Source organism: Alosa alosa, chromosome 11 (genome assembly GCF_017589495.1).
Source record: "Alosa alosa isolate M-15738 ecotype Scorff River chromosome 11, AALO_Geno_1.1, whole genome shotgun sequence".
Lineage (NCBI taxonomy): Eukaryota > Metazoa > Chordata > Actinopteri > Clupeiformes > Clupeidae > Alosa > Alosa alosa.
In genome coordinates this window covers 27,699,566-27,721,551 of record NC_063199.1, presented here as the reverse complement: position 1 = coordinate 27,721,551, position 21,986 = coordinate 27,699,566, and the positions used below count along the sequence as shown (strand labels likewise).

Below are 21,986 nucleotides of genomic sequence, written 5' to 3'. Positions count from 1 at the left end.
CCCCCTGAAAACAACAGATGGGCTCAAAATCCTAAAAGACCAGAATAGCATCCTGGAGAGGTGAGCTGAACATTTTAACACCTTACTAAATCAGGACTCTGATGCAGACTATACCATCCTGGATGAACTGCCTGAATTTCCCCTTATTGACAAACTCAGCCAACCTCCAACCTTCCTGGAGGTTCTGTCCGCTATCCCCTCCCTGAAGTACAACAAGTCTCCTGGCTCTGACAATATTCATGCAGAACTGCTAAAACAGGCAGGGTATCTCTGCACAAGAATACTACACCGTTACACCACCTAGATTTGGGCCGATGAAAACATCCCACAGCAATGGAGAGATGCCAATATTGTTACCATATATAAAAGCAAAGGGGATGGGGCTATTTGTGGAAACCATAGGGCCATATCACTTCTTGCAGTGGTAGGCAAGGTCCTGGCCAAGGTGATGCTACAGAGGCTGATCAATGACATCACAGAGTCTATGCTACTGGAGTCACAGTGCGGATTTAGAAAGAACAGGAGCACAGTCGACATGGTCTTCACAGCCCGAGAACTCCAAGAAAAGTGCAGGGAACAACATAAAGATGTTTATGGCGTTTGTGTACCTCTCCAAAGCCTTTGACACTGTGCAGAGAGATCTCTTGTGGGAAGTCCTCCACCGTATTGGATGCCCCACTAAGTTTGCCCCACTGTCTGTTGTTCCATCATTCAAATACCTGGGGAGCATTATCTCTGAAGACAATAGTATTGACAATGAGGTACAGAATAGAATCAAACAAGCATCAGCTGCCTTTGGGAGACTCCGGCGGCGGGTTTTTCAGAACAAGAACCTTCATCTCAACACAAAAATATCAAAAATCGTCTACCAAGCGGCCTGCATCACCACCCTCCTCTACAGCTGTGAAGCCTGGGTTACTTACAGCCGCCACATCAAGTCCCTGGAACACTTCCACATCTGCCGTCTCCAGCGCATCCTGGGAATTACTTGGCGTGACAGAGTGCCTCACACACTGATCTCCTCAACAGAACAGGCTGCAAGAGTATTGAGGCCACTATCACCCAGCACCAACTTCGTTGGTTGGGGGCATGTGATAAGGATGCCCTACAATCGTCTGCCCCGCAGAGTGCTATATGGCCAGCTACACCAGGGCCAGCGTTCTGCTGGAGGCCAGAAGAAAAAAACCAAACCAAAATCAAACCAGGGGACCTGGAGAGCATGGCTGCTGACATCTGGCTGCAGTTATGTCTAGATGGGACCCAAGCACTATAGGAGGAAAGGACAACAGACAACAAAGGCTCAGGAGGAACACACCCATGAGTGCCAGCAACACCAATACCATGTTTAACATGCCCCACCTGCAATAGAACCTGTGGATCCAGGATAGGACTACTCAGCTATCAGAAAACTCACCGTTAAAAGGCAGAAGTGAACGTCATCATTGGATTCGATGGACAACCGCAAGCAAGCAAGTGTGGAGGTGGTGGATTTGACACATGGATCCTATGAACATGTCCCAGTGTTCCACTCTGACAGGTCTTTAATGATCGAATGGATTAAATTGACGTCTGGTCAGTCTATTTTTGTCAGCGATGTGGGTAGATGGCTGCCCTGACCACCACTAGTATTGAGGATGAATTGATTCAACTGCAGTTGTCTAGAAGTGTCACCCATGTTTGTGTGTGCAGCTTTTGTCAGTTCACCTTGGATAGTCTCTGGTGTGTGTGTGTGTGTGTGTGTTGTTACTCTATTGAGTTGGCTACTGTTTCTCTCTCACAGTGAGAACACTGAGGCTCATCTGTGCGTGTGCTGAAGACTACCGCTCTCTCCATGAGGAAAACTCGCCTCCCAAAACAGCTGCTATGTGAGTTCTGCATTTTTAGAACACACACACACATACGTCTCTCCTCCTTCCTGTCTTTTTATCACACTGCACAGAAAACACAAGCGCAAATAATGGAAAACTTAGTGGCGAGCACAAGCAAAAAAGAAAGAAAGGGCCTGACTTGGCAAGGGTCCAGCTGAACCCCGCCAGCCTCTCCCGCCTGACCATGGCCCAGTGTCAGACCTCATCAGCTCCCAGAGTGTCCGAGTCTCAGTGGGGCTGCCGCCTCACCACTGCACCCCCCACTGAGCCTGCGGTGCTGAGCTGCCCCTTAAGTGGGTCGGCCTGTCTGGAACTCACTCAGTGTTGGGACTGGGCGCAGGGGTCCGAGGAGAGGAACAGGGGTGGGGTCAGACTGGACCAGAGGCGGGGGCAGAATAACTGAGGGCAGTGGGGTATGTACTGCTAGGGACGGGGGCCGGGGCGGGGCCGGGCAGGCGTGCTACTACTTGCACAGAACTTTCTCAAAGGCAGATAGGACTGTCTAGCCCATATCCTCCTTGCATGCTTTCTTAGGCAGGCAGAATTTGTCCCTTTCTTGAAGCCATCAGGCCTTCTGTTATGCATAATTGTAAACTGCTTGTGTTGTGTGCAGGCCAAAACCTGCATTTCATAATTATTATTTTTTTTCCTCTCATTTTTAGTTACTCTACCCAGTAAGCTACTACATTGTGTAATGTTTTTCTCCTGATCTGATACTGCTAACATCTATGTAACAGGCATATGTGTCTGTCCCCTGAGTTGTATTGCTGTTAACTTTGACAGAGCATGAGGAAGCACTCTGGAAACACACTGTGGCCGATATTGTCTATATTTGGGAATCGAACTGACGGTAGTTAAAGTGAGTCATTTGTCCTGCACATGTGCCTTTATAAAAGTGTGTTGGTCCAGGTCAGCTGAGAAAGCAGAGCTTTTCTGAGAGCTCAATAACAACGCCATGCCCGTCCCATTCACTTTTGAAAAAGTGGTTCAATATCCTCCTCTCTCCCCATTACCCTTTTAAAAAGGGGACTGAGACGCCCGTGCCCCTAAACATTTCTACTTGTAGCTGGTTTAAAGCGGGGTGGGGGTCGTGTGTGTGTGTGTGTGTGTGTAGGGCTTTCCAGAGTGTAAACACGGCTCCCACAGAAAAAACACCCCCCTCCCCTCATGTCTCGTCCTGTGTCCCCGTTACATCCAGTGGCAGTGACTCATTAAAGTGTTTAAGAGACATTGAGGTCATGCCTCTCGCTCCCTCTAGGTGCTCTCATCATTGGAGGCTGGGGGTAGATAGAGCCATCTGGGTTGCTAAGTCGTCAGGTGCTTTTTTTTTTTTTAATCATACAATTTGTATTCATATAAAGGAATATCAAACCTGTCACATATAAATGTGAATCTCAAAAGTTTTTCCATCCCCAACATGGCCTCTGACTCTTTTGTGAGAAGCGGTGGGGTTCTGATTCCTGGGGTATTTTGGAAATTCTTGATCTATTGTGGATCGTTTTTGGTTTCAAACCACTGCCAGTGAATGTTTCCTCCCACACTGTTGCTGGAAGAACAACCATAAAACAAGGGGTTTGTTTGAAAACAATTAATTGGCAAAACAATTAAAGGCACATCTGATGGCAAGAGAACGAGTTTGGGTTTTGCTTGGGTTGGTGTTAGAGAGGTCCTGTTGCCCCGGAGGAGTTGTCGATTCCCCTGCTGTGCTGCCTAGGGGACATTTCACTTTTCTTTCCAGCTTTGATAGACTCATTTGCCCCCCTTTTTAGTTTGTGTAAACTTGCTGGTGAGAAAGTATGAAATTACCCATGCATGCATGGACACAAACAATCGCACATTCTCACTGTTCCTGCACACTCCCCCAGTGCTTTTGTGTTTCGCGACGTCTGTCTTTTTTTGTTCTTTTTATGCGTGCGGTGTCATTACTCATGCGCATACACACACTGCCAATACCAATAGTCACTTCCTCCTCCAGTCTATTAACAGTTTTATTTTCTCATCTCTCCTTTTTTTTTCCTATGATAAGCTTATGTATGCTCACCTTATGTAGTGCTCTCTCTCTCTCTCTCTCTCTCTCTCTCTCTCTCTCTCTCTCTCTCTCTCTCTCTCTCTCTCTCTCTCTCTCTCTCTCTCTCTCTGTCTCTGTCTCTGTCTCTGTCTCTGTCTCTGTGTGTGTGTGTGATTACCTCACAACTCTGACCTATAGGACACTAGGTCTCTGTACATTGGCCTTCATTGTTCTGATGTGTAAGTAGTACCATTTGATAGAAGGAAAAGAATGCAGAGACTATCACTAAGTAGGTGTGTGTGTTTGTATGAGTGAATATCTTCGCTGTTTGTAGTGGATTCGGTTTCATTTAGGCCAGGAATGAAAAGAGATACCTGGATACCTTCTCACGCAAGGTGGCCCGCACCTTAAAGCCTGCGAGACTGCCGTTGCTTACTCAGCAGTAAATCAGTACTAGGCCTCTGTATGAGAGGGAGTCATTTTACCTCGTCATTCCAGTAACTCACGCAATGCATTATACTCTCACTCCTCATTATAACGTTTTTAAGATTGTTTTACATGAAGAGATCAGATGCAAAACCCTCTAAATCCATCTGACCACTTTTCTTTAAATGAGCATTTTTTTTATCAGGATGCTATAGGTTTTGCCTACAAATAGATATTTCAGACCAGGAAGAGTGTGGTTTTTAGCAAGTTTTGAAGCTAAATTATTTGATTAATGTATGTGTGGGGAGCATTCACTCACCATTGTTATCTCATTTTTTTTGGCGGAGGTGGCGTTTAGAGGGTTTTTTTCATCTGAACTCTTCACATGGATATCAGGGAGTGGTTGAAAACACTCTCTATGTGTAAAAAGCCAACACCACATACTGTTCAAACTCAGGTGGCTGGTCTTTTCTTGGTTCCATCTGTGAGCTTGAACCAGGGCTGTGGTCTACATGTTTGCAGTTTGGTCCAGGAGTGTGGCAGGGCTAAACTAGGAACTTTTAGAATGGTATACAATCAGCAAAGTATAAAGACATCAAGGTAGTGTTGGTTTAGTAACTTTTTCATAGCACTGTTTATAGTGTTCCTCCTCTGTAAACACAAAGCAATCAGGCCTGTCATTTTAATGGCTAATCGTAAATCGTAAATTTGGACCAATCACATTCTAATCTCTGAGCTTGATGTAGAGACCCTGGTTGAAATATACAACAGTAATGCTGAACGACGTGTGTGTGTGTGTGTGTGTGTGTGTGTGTGTGTGTTTGTGTGCATGCGTGCGCGTACAGAGGTGCAGATGACCTGTTGCCTATCCTCTCATTTGTGGCCTTGCGCACAGAGCTTCCCCAGCTGGTTTCTGAGTGTGCTGCTTTGGAAGAGTTCATTCATGAGGGGTGAGTAGTCTTTTTTTTTTCTCCTTCTCTCTCACACACTCATGCATCCAGCCATGCAAATGTATGACACACTCTGATGGAAACACTCCCACATGGGCGTGTATATATATTTTATCAAGCTCATTCATATTATTTTTGATGTGAAGTTGTTTTCATTTAAACGTGTCCTCATAAAGTGTGCATCTCCAGGACAACCAGTTAATGTCCCTGCCCAAGCTGAGCCCAAACTTACACCCTTGGTGTGTGTGAGCAACCTACACGTTACTCATCTTGCACTGGATCATCTTCCTGAATCTCAGTATTCTGATCACAACAAGCCTGGGCAAATTAGCACCAGTCAGAGGCTACATTTATTGTTTTGCACTTTTATGATGTCGTCACATCACCAAGATTTGATTTTATCAGAAATATTTGGCTGTGATTTTCAACTAAATAAAATACAAATGACAAACTACTATTTTTGTATTTGAAATACATGTATCATAAATATTGCCCATCCCTGCCCATATCCACTATTTGTGTCCCCTCAGACCTTACTGTCAGAAACACAAACTCCCTCACTCGCTCTCATTCTTGCTTCTTCTGATGACTTCTAAGAGTTCAGAAGGTAGTCACACAGTAGACACACATGATGCACCCACTTCCCCAAACCACAGCCTTCCACCCATGCAGCCTTCCGCCCACCTCTCTTGCTTGCGTGTCAGTGCAGAAGGCACCAGCAAGCCTTGTTTATCTGAGGCATGAGGGTGCTTTTACGGCCTGGTTAGATTGGCACTGGCCAAGGAATGTGGGGATATTCTCGACGGGCTCCTTCCCGGTCTATAAAAATACAAATAAAATCCCACTGGATGTTTCTGTAGCTCAGCGGTTTGGAATAGGCCCTGGTTGGAGCCAACGCAGGCTCGTTCGCTGAGAAGCCTTCAACGTTGGAAAGGCTGCGTATGCTGATGCCGTTTGCCGGGAAAAACTTAAATTATCAAAACGTTTATAGCCGATTTAGAAAAGTGCCTGTTACACGCACAACTGCACATTTGCTGCTCGGAGTTTCTTTCTTTTGCTTTCGTTCAATTACTTAGATTTATACGCACACACAACATGCATGCACGCATGCAGACACGCGCACACACACACACACACACACACACTCTTACCCATGTGCGCGCACACGCACACTCTTACGCATGCACACTCTTACGCATGCACACACACATACAGACACGCACATACAGTTACTCCCTCTCGTTCTCCATCTCTGTCTTTCTTTCCCGTTATGTTGTTACACACTGCTCTGCTCTGAGCATTCCTCGTGTCTTGCACTCATTAGCTGAAGGTCACCCAGAGTTGACGCGAACCTGGTCCTCTCCCTCCACCCTGTAGAGCACCCCCACCCACCCCTCTGTGTCCTGCGTTTCTTTATCTCCTATTCCAGCCATCCAGTTCATTTAATTCTGCCTCATCACTCAACACAACAACAAGAAATGCGTAAATCACCAATGTTCCTTTCAACAAACTGTAAACAAGGACAGATGTAATCAGTTACTAGGGTCATTTTTGAGGCTTGTAGTCACTCTGTTTGCCTGCCGTGCAACAGTCTATTTGCATAACCATTGATATGCAGTGCTGATGTTTCCAGTGTATAACTCCTCACTGATTCACTGACGCCTGCCCAGTGCCCACAGGTCATTGTTTTAATTTGAAGACATTATCAGTATTAATAGATTAACTAATACTTGCATCCAAATATATTTATTTTTTACTAGTTTTTAAATGCCTCCAGGACATTAATCCCATCATCTTGGTAGTGTTACAGTCTTACCAATAGCACAGAGCAAGGGATTTCATATTTTGTCCTGTGAACTGAATTTGCTCGACCAGATGAAATGCAGTTTGTTGGGCGTGTAAGTAATTCCTTCATGTTTCCTGTCTCTGTCTGTCTGTCTCAGGTACCTGATTGGTGAGGAGGGCTACTGTCTCACTTCAATGCAGAGTGCGCTGACCTATATAGAATCACTACACACCTTGACCACTCCACTGCCCAACACTAAGCTCACCTGACCGGTAAGGTGTACTCATTTGCATTCTGTTTACCTGGATAATAGGCTCTCTTGTGAAAAAAGCCAATTTTAGCTTATTATTTGGTTATTTTGTCTGTTTCACTGTTCTTAGTTCTTTACATTTTATTTGATTCCTTTTTACTCCTTTTTACTCAGCAATACTTCAAATACTTCAAGGTATTTCAATCTTGGCACTGTGTAAATTTAAGTCTGTTTGAAGTCTGTGTATATTCACACTATTCTGTTCTCCTTTTAAATAAGTTCTCCATCCACACTCACGTCTGCAAATGATAGAATCTTGTCCACACGGTTTACCTAGACCAGCGGTTCCCAAACTATTTTCCCCGCATACCACCACCTACACTCCGACATGCCTTGCGTACCCCTACCATCATCACCACACATAAAAACGTAACCCCTTCTATTGACGCATTCCAGGCACCATGTTTAATTAGCCGCCCTACATGACAACAAAATCAAAATGTGAACTGGTCTATGAGCTCACACTAAAAAAAAAAACAGGGTGGAGAACAACATTATGAAACAAAGAGAACATAGGCTTAAGAAAAACAAATAACACCTTTCCGACATTGCCATTTTCATCTCACGCACCCCCTGGTGCAGGGCCGGAGTGGGGCCACTTTTCAGCCCGGGAGTTTCAGGCTCAAGACCGGCCCACTTTTTCCATGGTGGTGGAAATTGGATACCGTAATTAAAGCAACAGTTCAGCTCTTACTATCCTGTAGTTTTTATTAATAATATGATTCAAATGTATAAAGGTTATAAATAATGCACTTAAACTGAGAAGTTAACAAAAGATATTGCATTATTCCACAAGGATAGGTTGATAAGTTAACAAAAACAGAAAGAAAGAAAGAAAGAAAGAAAGAAAGAAAGAAAAAAAAAAGCATTTGAAATGTAGGCCTATCACTCTTCCACAAAGAGGCATATTTAACTATTGTTTACATGTTTCTGCATTGGTCAGCTATCATATTGTTGTTTGCCGATTTACTCTTTTACTACACCCACTTCTGAGCAAACAATTATAGGTTGATCATGTAGCCTGCTGTCATACTGTTCGTTTTTATATTAAACAACTTTAATTCATATGGTTTACTCTATTATCCTCTACTTAGTCACAGCTAATTTCGGGCTCATCATTTTCAGCGGGGGACTGGCTGATCTGCTCCTCAGGCTACTTTTTTTTTACTGCATACACAGGTCAAGCTTACGTTTTTTTTTTAATCAATATTTGCATAATATTTGCAAAGTCTATGAATCGCCATATTGGATGATACGAAAAGGCTAATATTTTAATTAATTTAATATTCCCAATTACTCCGCTAATAATCATTGCATAGACTATCTCTCTTTACCAGTTGCCACTTATGTTTGTCCTCTTCAAAAAAAATCTGGAAGCTTGGCACATATTTGGCAGAATTTTCTCCAATGTTTTTTGTCTTTTTTACCTGGCCTTTTCAGTCCCTCCTGGCCTCTTTCTACTATCCATCCTCCCTGACGCTTATCGCTATTTGCTACGGTAGGGATGGCCCGGCTATGGTATCTGAGAGAACTTTTTGGGAAAAGACGGGCTATATGGACCCAACCAACTCTTCTAGGGAGGGGAGAACTCCGTCACATGATGGGCTACAACCCATGCAGAGGCTGCGATGTTAGGCATAGAATGTGGAATGTGTGTAGCCTACTTTAAGAGAAGATCGACTAACGTGGCAAATGTCAATATTTTTCCCTCGACCGGCCCAGAAGTGAAGCGGCCCACCGGGAATTCTCCCGAATCTCGAATTGCCCACTCCGGGCCTGCCCTAGTGGAAGCTTGTGTACCACCGGTGGTATACGTACCACAGTTGGGGAATCCCTGACCTAGACAGTAGGTGGGACACCTGAAGCACGGATCACATGACCATTTAAGCAATTGTCAGCATTGTAAATTGCAGAATTTGACTGCACTACAGATCTGCCACCAAGGACAGCAAGGCTTGTAACGCTTGTTTTTCGGCCTCAATGTTGCATTCACTGCTGGCAGGCTAGTAGTGGAAGTCAAAGTGAGTCATGGACACTACAGAAAGATCAGACTTACAAGGACCAATCAGGAAGGGAATATGGATTTCTAAGTCATTGTTTTCAGATGCTTGCGGTTTCGTGGTCCATATTAAAACGCAAAGTTGGAGTTATAGAGCCGACAGCGTTCAAACCATTTCAGGAGCTCGAAAACACCAGATTAGTGTAAATGAAAGGAGAAAACATAACTATAGTGTGTTGGATTCAAACGAAAATGAAGTAGTCTGGATGAAGCTTTAGTCAATGATCACAATTAGGGCTGAAAGATTAATTGACTTTTAATCAAACTTGCAATGTCAAATCATGAAGGCCGCAATTAATCCTGCAGTTTATGGCTCATGGTTATTTGGGAGTATTTTCCAACTACCTGAGGCAACATGATGAACATGATGTACCATCTTTTTAAAAAGCACCATAGGCAGCTGTGCAATGAATGTAGCCTACAGCAAGAGAAGGCTACCTAAGAAGTCATATTTCATTTTAAATGTATTATATAGGGAATATTGAACTGAAGTGTATTAGTTAGTTTTATCCAATTTGTTAGCGGGATTTGGGTTTCATCTGTTTGGCCTGATAAAGCGTGAGCTCCTTTGTGCGTCAGAGGAAGTGACCTGATCATGATTCACAATATGTTGCACAGGCTCTGGTTTCAAATACAAATGAACTAAAGTGTTGATCTAGTGATCTGAATCTCAGCTATGCAAATCCTTTGATGCAATGACATGGTTGCATCAGTCACTGCATCAGTTAGGTGTGGTCTTGGACACCTGCTTAGATTTTCTTTATTTCTGTTCTGGGAGCAATATAATAAAATAAAAATGTAAAAAAATTCCAGCATTTCTGAGTGGAGCAGAGTCAATCATATGTCGACTCCCTCAAGCAGCGTACACAGCGCAACGCGCCTCCTAACCCGCTTTGACATCGTCTCCTCGCCTGGCCCTAAACTCTTTGTGACACAGTTATCCTCCTTTATCAAAACATTTTACTTGGCCTCGCTCTCTGTCTGGGGCCCTGTCACATCCACTCGGGTGCCCAGGAGAGAGGAGGGCCGAGGCCCTCTGCATCCGTTTCCGCCCCCTGATCCTGCCATCGCTGTGGAGATGACGGCCAGGGAGCAGGGTCGGCGTGGTTGTGTATGTCATCAGTCGAGTAGCCATTTTCAGCTTTTAGGATGAGAATAACTTCATGGCATCTTCTCAGGAGGTTATTCAATATTTTTTACCACTCTAGTTGCCAATTTTTAATGCATGTCTGCCAGTTCGCTTCAACCACTTCTGGGATGGAAACCCATAAGCAATCTTGTAATAAGCACACAAGTTGGACTAATTTTGTAAAACTGGAAGGTGCACAAGCTCCATCATGTCACATGTCAAAGAATATTCAGACAAGGTGGGGTGCCATTTGACCATTCAATTGGATCATAATTCAATTTCTCAATGTTGCTACCTGCTACTGATACAGTAGCATCTGGTTCTGATCTTAACTGTGTATACAGTAATGTAACAGGCATACTACCGGTCAAAAGTTTAGGGTCACTTAGAAATTTCCATTCCACTCCATTACAGACAGAATGGTTTGAATTGTTTGGAAATGGTTCCAAAGGCACATTCTGTTTACTAATCTGATATCATTTTAAAAGACTAACTGAAAAAATATTGGAGAACCCTTCTGCAATTATGTAAGCACAAAATGTAATCTGAAAACTGCTGTCCTTATTAAAAAAAAAAACAATGCAACTGATCTCCGCTGGTATTCTGTCTATGATGGAGTGGAATGGAAATTTCTAAGTGGCTCCAAACTTTTGACTGATAGTGTATGTTGTAATGCAGTTTGATCAATTGTAATATAGTGTAATGTGATGTAATGGATGCATTATGTTTTGTCCTTTTGCTGTACTCAGATGAGGGGCAGGCTCCAGACAAGGCATGCTGTAACTGGGAGGAGATGAGGTTCCTGTGAGAACTCCGTAGAACCCACCACGGGACCGCCAGCCATTTCCGCACCACCCAGCTCACCCTGCTTCTCCCTCCTCCCCAAACACACCCCACCCCACTTTCATCCTGTAAATACCCCCACCCCCACTCCTACTCAGGGGCGTCGTTATGACGATGCCTATCACATATGTCCCAAGTTCCATTGGATTCTACTGACTGAGGGGGGTAGGCTGACTACTGTGTGTGTGTGTGTGTGTGTGTGTGTGAGCGCTGGGTGAATGTGGATAGGGGATAAGCAGGGACCCTGTGTGGGGTGGTTACTGCTGTCGGCAGTGGCAGGTGTGGAGAAGAGGACGCCCCATCAGTGATCCTCAGGCTGCACAACGGACCAAAGCAGAGCAGGCCTGGTGGTGTTGGCAGACATTCTGTAGAAAAACCACGGTCACAGGCCTGGTGGTGTTGGCAGACATTCTGTAGAAAAACCACGGTCACATCTGTCAAGTAATCTATATAAAGGCAGGAGTTCGGCCATGTGTTGGCCAGATGTGTCGTATATGTATCAACAAGCATGTGCCTGATGTCTTCTCAACCAAAGTGACAATATCAAAGGCCCACATGCATGATGCTATGGTTTATTTTAAATGCCCTCTTCTTGCAGTTTTAGATTTTGTGAACAACCATAGTCTCATATTTTACTAATCAAAGCACTGTTTGTGTTAATTTCTGTAGGAAGGATGATGTATTGCATTACTATTTAACAGCTATATTATATATCAAGCGGGTTCTTAGATTACATCTTATTTGCTTGGTTCTAGGTTTGTTTTAAGGTAACACTTTTTGAGGAAATATCACTGCTCTCGCTTGTACAAATAAACAAAAGTGGCTTTAGGGCTTTACAGTTAACTGTAAAATTGGTAAACCAGTCAACCAGTTATAGCCTTTTTTACATGTTCCATTATGTGTTCTGGTGTATATCTTGTCATTTGCAACAATGATAGACACTTAACATTTAAGACTGCACTTCAGATGTGTTTATACAGAGTGTAATATTGTGTTATGAAATGAGGTGCGCGTGTGTGTGTGCGAGAGAAACGTGACCATGTGTGTTTGCACAAACAGATCATGTATGTTTTCAGCTATTTACTCCCTTAAAAAGCAAGATGGGTTTACAAGAATCATCTCAAGATTTCTGTCCTTATTTCATCCCCTTGAGAAGTGCATAATCGGGGTGGAGCTAGCTAGCAAGCATTCAATGTCTAATCTGAGCATCATCCAGGCAGTGTCACATCTCAACAAGCCTCTTATGTGATGTGCGTTTGTGGGGATCGGCCTGTTCCGTGCCCTGGTGCCACATGTGCCCACTGCTGCGTTGGCACACAGCGCTTTGGGTCAGAGTAGGGAGCCATTGGTGAGGCTGAGACACTATCAGAGGGGTTCAGGGCCTACCACATAGAATAAACAAAACAAACTCTATATCTCTATGTTATCTACAATTTGTTTATACCTTATACCCAAGGGTGGTCTGTGCTCCTATTAACCACTGCACTATGATCATGTAAACTAAAGTTATTGTTTTCATTTCATAAGTCATTTTTTATGCTGCAATTTTGCTATTTAATACTTTTTACTGAGTTTGTATGAGTGCAAAGTGTTAAGAAATGTGAAAAGAATTGCTGTGTATGATGGTTCAAACTACTGTATCATTGTATGTATCATAAAATATGAGTATGACACTTCAACTTTTCCTGATTGCCCTAACACTGAATTAACCTTTTTAAATGTACTTGTACAGCCATGATATCAACTGTAGGCAACTCTTTGTTTAAGGAAATATGCTCAACAGATAGGTAAGGATTTTCTGAGTTTTATTTGTTGTTTGTTTATTTGTTGTCTGAAGCATTTTTAAGATAATTATTATAATGTGAATGTACACTGGATGTCAAAAATACTGATGGCATTTTTATGTGAAACTGTGTTTACATGTTTTCCCCATCTTTGACTGATTTGGAGAATGTCCTTGGCATCAGTTGAGTTTGCTTTGTAAGTTCCATTTCTGTGTGTGTGTGTGTGTGTGTGTGTGTGTGTGTGTGTGTGTGTGTGTGTGTGTGTGTGTGTGTGTGTGGGTGGTCAAGAAAGAATGGGATTGACATCCTGAGTTTTCTAACAATAAAGATGTATCTAAACTTTAAACTACGAACCCACCACAGTTCTTCCTTGTGTCTTTCATGCGTTCTATGGTGATTCAAAAGAAACAACAAATTACTTAAAATTATTCAAATTAATGTTGATAATTAAATTATAAGTAATTATTAAATATTAACTATAATTAATTATTAATAATAATGTTTTAGTTGATATTATTTTTTCATGTTTTCATGATTGTTTCAACTGACCTCTGTCTGAAGGGAGAAGGAAGACCCAACTTTGAGAAGTAAAAAAAACAAAAAAAACGCACTGTTGTGTCCAGTTTGTTCGGAAAGGCCCGACAATGGCGATACTGATTCCTTTCCTCTCTCTCCCCCTCTCCCCTCCCCTGCTGTCCTGTCTTGATACTTCCCCTCCCCACCAACTATGAAGCCTTGCAGTCACCCGGGCTAAATGGGCTCTCGTCTGCTCAGTTGAATTAATATTTGTTTAAACGAATGGGGCAGCAGGCGGAAGCAGTAGAGTAGCAGCTCAGTGGGGGGTAACGTAGACCTGACGTGTGCAAGGAGGAACCATTATGACGGAAGGTGATGGCAGTGTGTGTGTGTGTGTGTGGTATTGGAGGGGAGGGCTCGGTGGCAGGGGAACCAATTGTGAAAGTGAGTTGGAGAGTGGGGTGGGGGGTCATCTATAATGCTATGACTGCCAGATGGCTGGAGTATCCCGAGAGTTTTGAGGGCAGAAGAGGAAACATGCCACACCAAATCAGATGGAGGCTCCGCCGACGGACCCCTAGACCTACAGTCCCCTCTCTCTCTCGCCCGCTGGGAACTTCAGTAACTTTCATGCACAACTCTTTGTGTCTCAATGTCCCCTTGAATCATTTCTGATTCACTTGGCCTTTCGTCTCTTTGAGCACCAGTCTGAGCTCCACACTAATCAAGACCCGCGTTTTAGCTCCCTTTGCTGTTTGGTCTGTTGACTGCTCATTGAGAACTTATGCAGCCTTTTCCTGCTCCCCATTCTGTAGCCAGGGGATGACTACACAAGTAAAAATAACTGATAATGATTTGGCATTCCATAAACTCAGACACTATTAACAGCTATCAAACACAACTTTATTTGATTTGTTTGTAATCGCTTGGCTACCTCACCCTGCAAAAAAACTTTACTGTGCTGCTATTGGTCTTTGCTGTGACATTAGCACCATAAGAAATTATATATTATGTCTTCAGTTTCAGTTAAAGTTGTCCCTGTAACATGGTTTACTGTATAATACAAATAACACGATGTACTTTGTGTGTTAAGTGTCAAACTTCAAGATCTAATGTAGTCCTTGTTATATACATGGTATAAATAAACTAATGTTGATAGTGCCATGTCTAATGATAGCAAGAATTAGGCCTATTTATTCAAGTTGACTGTTAAGCAAGCTTTCATTACCTCATCAAAAGCAAATCAGAAGAACCCCAAACAAACCTGTCAATGCTGAACTTTGTTTTGTTTAAAAGCTCTTTTGGGTAACATAATGATTTGTGTATATCTGCCCATTCACAGGCTACATTTCACCACATTTCACAATTACATGAAATATTAACTGGAGTCTATTTTTGTGGGAGGATGAAACGGGAAGGTCATTGCATCTGCGTCCTATTCCCCGGCGTGTGTATGTGTGTGTGGGTGAGAGAGAGAGAGAGAGTGTGTGCGGTCCAGCCTCTCCCAGCTGTGTGGCCGATAGCGTGAGTTCTCTCTTCCCGCTCTGCCTTCCTCTGACCTCAGAACCGGCCACAGATGTGACGCCAGCGCCCAGCAACGGCAAACATTTATCTGCACTCTGCTTTCCTCTGCAGCGACTGCAAAAACCAACCCGCTCCTTCAATTTTCCCAGAAATCACTCACTCACTCTCTTACTCACTCATTCTCTCTTCCTCTCCCTCTCTCTCTCTTGCACTGACAGTCTAGTTATCCCTCGCTCTCTCCTCCACTTATCTCTCCCATCTTCTCTCTCCCTCTCTCTCTCTCTCTCTCTCACTCACTCACTCACTCACTCACTTACTTTCTCTCTCTCCCTTATACTCTCCTATGCTGTTTTTGGATGGTGTTAATCTCATTTACGCACAGTGGCAAAAGCCCTGCCAGTGTCTGTTAATTAGGCAACCACACACATGCACAGACATGCACGCAGTGTCTGGCCTGGCTTGATGTCTCATACATGCAGCCTTTTCCAGTTTTAGAGGGAGATCAGAAGGGGGTATTTAAAAGGTCTTTGTCCAGTTTCAGATGAAATTCCACTCGTCCCAAGTTTCTGCTTTTATATACTTAAACAGAAACCCAGAACCCCCTCAGTAAACTCAGCAGGGCTGCACTCTCCGTTTGCCTCCATCAGTACCAGTGCAGTGGTGGACGAAGTACACAAATCCTGTACTTGAGTGAAAGTAGAGATACACATGGTCAAATGTTACTCCAGTAAAAGTAGAAGTCCTCCTTTTACATTTCCACTTGAGTGGAAGTACAAAAGTACTTGCCTTCAAATGTACTTAAGTATCGAAAGTAAAAGTCCTAAAATGTAATATGACTAATACAGTACAGTTGTATTTACTATTGTTAAAATGATTCTGCACAGACATAGGCATTCATTGAGCCTTTCTCCTTCATTCAAGGACAAAATCAACTAAGAATTGTTGTATGTAGAAAGAACTAAAAACAAACTAATGTGATATCTTATCTTAGATACTTCAGAGTAACCACTTTTTGCTTTGCTGAATGCTTTACACTTTCAGACCAAATCAAGACGTTCCCTTTTGTTTTGATAGTGTCAGATTGTCTATCATCATTTGCTTGATGATGTCTGTGTGTGTGTAACATCAATGTTGTGAAAAGGGGTCAACAAGGTACAGTAAATAGTGGATATAACAATAACATAGCTTAGGCAAGATCATTATTTAAAGCCTATAGCTCGCTTAATGGAAAATACACATGTAAGTATGTATTTGGACAGTCTTTTTTCCAAAAGGAACTTCAGCTGTACTTCAGCTGTCACAAAATGCAGTGGAGTAAAAAGTAAGATATTTGGCCTAGAAATGTGCTGGAGTAAAAGTAAAAAGTTTAGCAAAATTGAAATAGTCAAGTAAAGTACAGATACATGACAAAGCGACTTAAGTACAGTAATTAAGTAAATGTTCTCAAGTAATGTCCGCCACTGTATCAATGAAAGCAGTAGTGGCTCCTGGCTGAACTCAGTGGCCTTTACATACTCTGGGCCACTTCCGACGTTCGTAATTCATACCGCTTGGTCAGACTCGGAGCAGAACATGGCAGCTGGGAGAGAGGAGGGGGGTGGGGTGGTGGGTGAGTCGGGGGTGGGGGGCACCCTGTGCGCTCCGTATCAGTGGACTTCACAGCGATGGGTTCCAATAATGATCCTCAGCACTCTATTCGACTCTCCCTCTCTCTCCTTTTTTTTCTCTCCTCATTCTGGCAGCCTCGTAGTCACGCAAAGGCTTATCATCCCCATAGAGCTGAGTTCCGTGTATTCGTCATCTTTGTGAGTTTGTGACCCGTCTCTGTTTGTGTGTGTGTGTGTGGGGGATCAGGCGGCAATCACATGTCATAATAAATGGTCATTTTGGGTAGATGGCATTCGTGTGTGTGTGTGTGTTTGTGTGTGTGTATGTATGTTGCTGATCAATGTATCATGCTGTGTGTCAGTCTCCCAGACCGGAGTTTGATGTTTTTTTGGGGATAGAGTGACTAAGGCCTAGCTGTGCTCCGTTTTTGGCAGGGACAGCTTACACTCTCACGACAAGGGAAAGAGATGGCAGCACTGTTCGCCAAAGTCTCTATTTTGTTTTCCCCGTCGGTTATAGGATTTCGAGGATTCGATCGAGTTCTGTGTTTTGTAGCGTCGGTCTGGTTCCAAGTCCTAATCAGACCCAGAGCAGGCAGAGATCACACCCTCCCCTTAACTCTCCTATGACTCTTGTTACCATGGCTACTGTCTCATTTGGTTCAGGTAATCCACATACCTAAACACACCCACCCACACACACACACACACACACAGACACACACACACCCTGAAGATGTCTTGTGTATCCTGTGAGGTCTTGTGCCCCCTTACGCCCAACCACAACAATGCTCTACTTTTGTCAGTGATTCTCAACTGATCAGAGATTCGAGTGAGGGAAATAAATGTGTGTGCTTGGTTGTTTAAGTACTTTGGCGCAGCTGCAATTATTTTCATTGGCCTCATTCTGCTCTTCCATCTTTCTTTCTTTTTCTCATTCTTTTTTTCATATCCTCACAGTCCCTTGGAGTTCACCTTCAAAGCAGCGGTGAAAAGCCATCTTTGCAGATGACAGGAATTTATGCAGTGCACAGAGAAGTTTGGAAATCCAAGGGCTTACCATAGCCCACTGCATTCTGTTTTCTGTTTTGTCATAAGCTTTGAAGTTAGCTGAGAAATGTGAAGTCTGAGTGTTGTTCTGTGCCTATGTGTGCTATTTGTATTACGTATAGCCTATATGTCTGTGTGTGTGTATGTGTGTGTGTGTGTGTGTGTGTGAGTGAGAGAGAGCAGGGAAGCCAGGACGATAGATTGTCCCACTGTTGTTCATTAAAGTTTGGTCTAATTTGGCTGTTGGCCAACACACAATCACAAATACACGACAGACTGTTACAACAGCCCTGTTTAGCCCCCAACCAACCAACCTCCCAGCCTCCCCCAAAACCCCATCCCTTTCAGAAAGTCTGTTAGCAGTCAGGCTTTGTGAATCCTGGTTACTTTATTGGCATGACATTCATATTGCTAAAGCACATACTGTATGCAAATGACAGGGACATAAACAATGGCATTAACAAACAATGCAATCCATTCTTTACAAAATCATTTCATCTTCCTGTGGCATACGGGTAATCCGTAGGGCTGTGTGTGAGGCAGGGTGGGGGATTGCAGCCCCTATTTACAAGTTTGGTTGCACTCGGATAATGGGACACACTAAGAGGGTGGGAGGGGCAAAATTGTGTTTGTGAGCGAAAATGGGGAGAAGCATTCCACTTCCCACCACATGTACACACACACACACACAAATCAACACTAATACACACAAACACACACAAAGAGTAGAGTGGCTTCTAGTCAAAAGATCAAAGTCAAAGTCAAAAGTCAAAAGATCTGTACAATAAAAAGAAAGCATAAAACAATATTGTGTTAAATCGCATTCACCTTCTCTTTTTCATTTTTTGATTCAATTCCCACAACAAGCACTTCACAATTCAATTTACACAGGGTTAGTGCTCACTGCTGTCGATCTGTCCACGCAGTGTAATGTAATCGAGCCAGACAAATAATACATTTACAGAAATGGCTGATATTTCAAAGCTGTGCCCTTTATCCTCTTAATATACTCTTTACTGGCATGCAAAAGGGGTTGCACACACGCAAACACAAATACACAGAGAAAGATAGATACACACACACACACACACACACACACACACACACACACACACACCCACACACACACACACACACACACACACAGACAATCACTCGCTCACTCACTCACACACTCACACACACACAAACAAAAACATCAACTGGCAACAGCAAAGACAGAGAGGATGTCCAAGGATTCCAACACATGATGGTTCTGACTGCTGCTGATGCCGTCACAAGCGGATGGGCTCTACAGATTCCCCTCCAGGATCACTGTTTTTAGGTCAGCAGGGCAGCTGACCGGGTAGATGGTGTGGGAGGTGTTCCGTCTCTCGATGAGCGTCGCCACTGCCTCCCCTAGCTCCAGGTGGTTCAGGAACCCAGGGGCGATGCGCTCTGGAGTGGCCACTCCCGTGTTGATCTTCACCTGCCAGAGGAGGAGAACCAGAGAGATGCTTTAAAACCTGTTGAGGAGTATCGTAGAGAGTTTTTACCTTGTCACCGATCTACCTGAACAACAAATAACTAGTTGTTCTAAGTATCCATGACCTACAGGGCCTGATACAGTACTGATACATTATGGCAGACTAACAAAAACCTGCTGTTGATCCTAGACAAAACAACAAAAACAACCTTGTTATTTAATTGTTGTTTGTCCACCAACAATATGGGACGTGTTTTGTGTACACAACCAACACACACCTGATTAAGTTTGCAGGAGACATCAGGGTACTCTTCCCGCAGAACCTGACAGAAGGCCAGAGCGCTCGCTGCTCCCACCGTCAGGAACCCAGTGCCAGGCATCAGGATCTTCTCTCCAGCACCACCTGCAGGGATAAGCTTGTTATTGCAGCCTAACTAATACCCCATCCACTTAAAAACATCCAAGGGCCACTTTTAAAGCAACACTCAATTGTCAATGCTCTGAGTACCTATTTAGCGCTAAGGTGGTACCCAGTGCTTCAAAAAATGACAAAAAGAGTCATATACAACAAAGTACACAGTAGCTTTGTTTTAAGGGCCTATCATAATGATAACTTCTTTCAACAATTTATCTGAGCATTAATAGCCAACTAGTTTACAATCAAAAGTGTGTGGTTTCATAACGTCTCTCTCAAGATTATGAAGAGGAGTGGCACTCACCTGTAATGAACGTGTAGGTGCAGTCAGAATCATCCCTCACCAAGGGGAAGAAGGTTTTCCATGAGACAAAGGTGCTGAGCAGTAATGTGTCAATGACCTAAGGAATCAGACCAAGTTGATGAGCAAGAGACAGTGATGAGACAAGATAGGGGTACAATCAAAAAAAGTTAAGATGTCTGTAGGGTGTCTGAGGAGACAGAGAACCGTGACATGACATGAGACAAAACTGGAAGGAGAAATTTTGGATACAGGACGGAGGGGAAACACATGCTAAAAGTACTGTATGTCTGTGAATCTAGAGGTGTCAGGATCAACATTATTTATATAGCACATTTCATACACAGGGTTAATTCAATGTGCTTTTACATAAACAAAAGCAAAGCTTAATAAAAGCAAAGAGTAGGCCTATAGTTTTAAAATGTTTAAAAGTGAAGTACATAGAATGATAATAATAATAATAATAATAATAATAAAAAGGCTACAAGTCTTACCCAGTGCAGTTCTTTTACGGTCTGTGTGTGAGGGGGTCCACCCTGCCACCAGCTGAAGCCCAAAGAAGACACCACATCTGTCACCTTCCCCACCAGTTTTAGAAGAGCTTGTTTCGCCTCCTCTGCACCATCTTCTGTGCCTGAGTTAAAGAGAGACAAATTCAACTCAGATGCAACTGGCTCGTGTTGAGAATTTTTGAAGGAAGGTTTTAGCCAAGCTGTCCTCTCACCGACATTCCCCACCAATGTGATCAAGTTGCCTTTGGTGGACGGAGAAACAAAATCCTTGAGTTTATCCAATCTGGCGCTGTCGCGGGAGATCACGGCTACCCTGAAACCTAAACATCGAGGCGAAAAAAATCACATACAGATGCACACATCAAATTGAATGACATGACATAGAAGGGTAGCCCATCAAGCGCTCCCGCACCCTGAGCGAGTTTGAATTCGAACGTCGTGCGCCTGTTCCACCTGACACGCGCCACGCCAGCCCTCTATTTGTAGCCGGTTCTGGATAAACCTTTTACTGCCTATGGGATAAACCGAAGGTCGCCTACATGTTAAATTGTTTATTTCTGTTTTGATTCAAGGACAACAATGAACAGCCTATTACAAATACATAACAAAAGTATTTCACACAGGACGTTGCCTTTATAACAAGCCTATAGCGTAGGCAAATTAATCTATTCTACCCGAAAGGCATGTCTTACCCCTATCCAGAAGTGCCTTGACAACCCCGGATCCCACGGTACCTGCACCGCCAAGTGCCAACACCAACCTGTCCCCGTTTGACATTACGATCGGAAAAAAATCAAAACAATCAGAGAACTTCGCCAATAGGCTATATCTAGAAGAGGTTGTGACAGAGTTTGTGACTTTATCTGCCCGTTTAACTCTTCATAAAGAGCTGAGACCCTTTAAACTGATACGAGGGTCCAGGGTTCCGCCCTTATGTCAATGTCATCAATCCTAGCCACGCCCGGATTAGATGGTGGGACACCTCGCCCATTATTCACTGTTCGATTGTTAAGACGACACACTAACTAAGTTCGGAAGTGATAAGGCATAGGCTAGTCCATTATGCTGAACTGGCTAATTTAACGGTCATTAAATGGTGTGATAAGAGTTGATTAATTGTTGCTGAATGGAGTTGATAGTCTCGCTCCAGGAGGTAAAGATTTGTAACAATCATTAGAAATGAATGGGTGAGAAAATGGTCAGTGTATAAAATCGAGTCTAACACACCTGTTGATGTATCTGTGCTTCTGTACATTCATACATTCACACACACACAAACACACACCCTCCCCTTCTTTCTCTATGCCAGCCCCCACTGGAACCTTTGCCCATTATAATCCCCTTTCTGACTTGCATGACCTCAGGCAATAGCAAATTCATAAAAAATAAAACTTGTAATATCCAATAAAGCATAAGTTGGTAGGCTACAAAGG

The 21,986-nt window shown here is 43.4% G+C and overlaps 2 protein-coding genes and 1 long non-coding RNA gene across 3 annotated transcripts in view; 1 reads left to right on the top strand and 2 right to left on the bottom strand.

The window, feature by feature from the left end:
• Positions 1-13,525, top strand: part of vps9d1 (VPS9 domain containing 1) — a 43,266-nt gene extending 29,741 nt beyond the window's left edge. The window contains exons 13-16 of the mRNA XM_048257493.1: positions 1,781-1,865; positions 5,148-5,252; positions 7,196-7,310; positions 11,286-13,525. Of these exons, the coding sequence (XP_048113450.1) occupies positions 1,781-1,865; positions 5,148-5,252; positions 7,196-7,307 (302 nt within the window). The 3' untranslated portion in view covers positions 7,308-7,310; positions 11,286-13,525. The remainder of the gene's footprint in view (positions 1-1,780; positions 1,866-5,147; positions 5,253-7,195; positions 7,311-11,285) is intronic.
• LOC125303642 lies at positions 13,390-13,896 on the bottom strand. Its single transcript, XR_007195072.1, has 2 exons — positions 13,713-13,896; positions 13,390-13,551 (listed from the first exon to the last, which is right to left on the bottom strand). It is a non-coding gene; the product is annotated as an uncharacterized LOC125303642 (long non-coding RNA).
• Positions 13,897-18,229: 4,333 nt separating this feature from the next.
• On the bottom strand, positions 18,230-21,451 carry si:dkey-238o13.4 (uncharacterized protein LOC560780 homolog). Its single transcript, XM_048257451.1, has 6 exons — positions 21,246-21,451; positions 20,766-20,873; positions 20,536-20,675; positions 20,045-20,141; positions 19,604-19,728; positions 18,230-19,328 (listed from the first exon to the last, which is right to left on the bottom strand). The coding sequence occupies exons 1-6, from the start codon at positions 21,328-21,330 to the stop codon at positions 19,152-19,154; spliced, it is 732 nt and encodes a 243-aa protein (XP_048113408.1). The 5' UTR covers positions 21,331-21,451; the 3' UTR covers positions 18,230-19,151.
• Positions 21,452-21,986: the final 535 nt, after the last annotated feature.

What these genes read in the sequence shown, in the direction of transcription:
- si:dkey-238o13.4 (XM_048257451.1), bottom strand. Translation starts at nt 21,330, where the DNA reads ATGTCAAACGGGGACAGGTTGGTGTTGGCACTTGGCGGTGCAGGTACC. An exon ending in CACCTACACGTTCATTACAG is followed by an intron (nt 19,729 to 20,044) that starts GTGAGTGCCACT and finishes TTATCCCTGCAG; the next exon opens with GTGGTGCTGGAGAGAAGATC. An exon ending in TCTCCTGCAAACTTAATCAG is followed by an intron (nt 19,329 to 19,603) that starts GTGTGTGTTGGT and finishes CTCCTCTGGCAG; the next exon opens with GTGAAGATCAACACGGGAGT.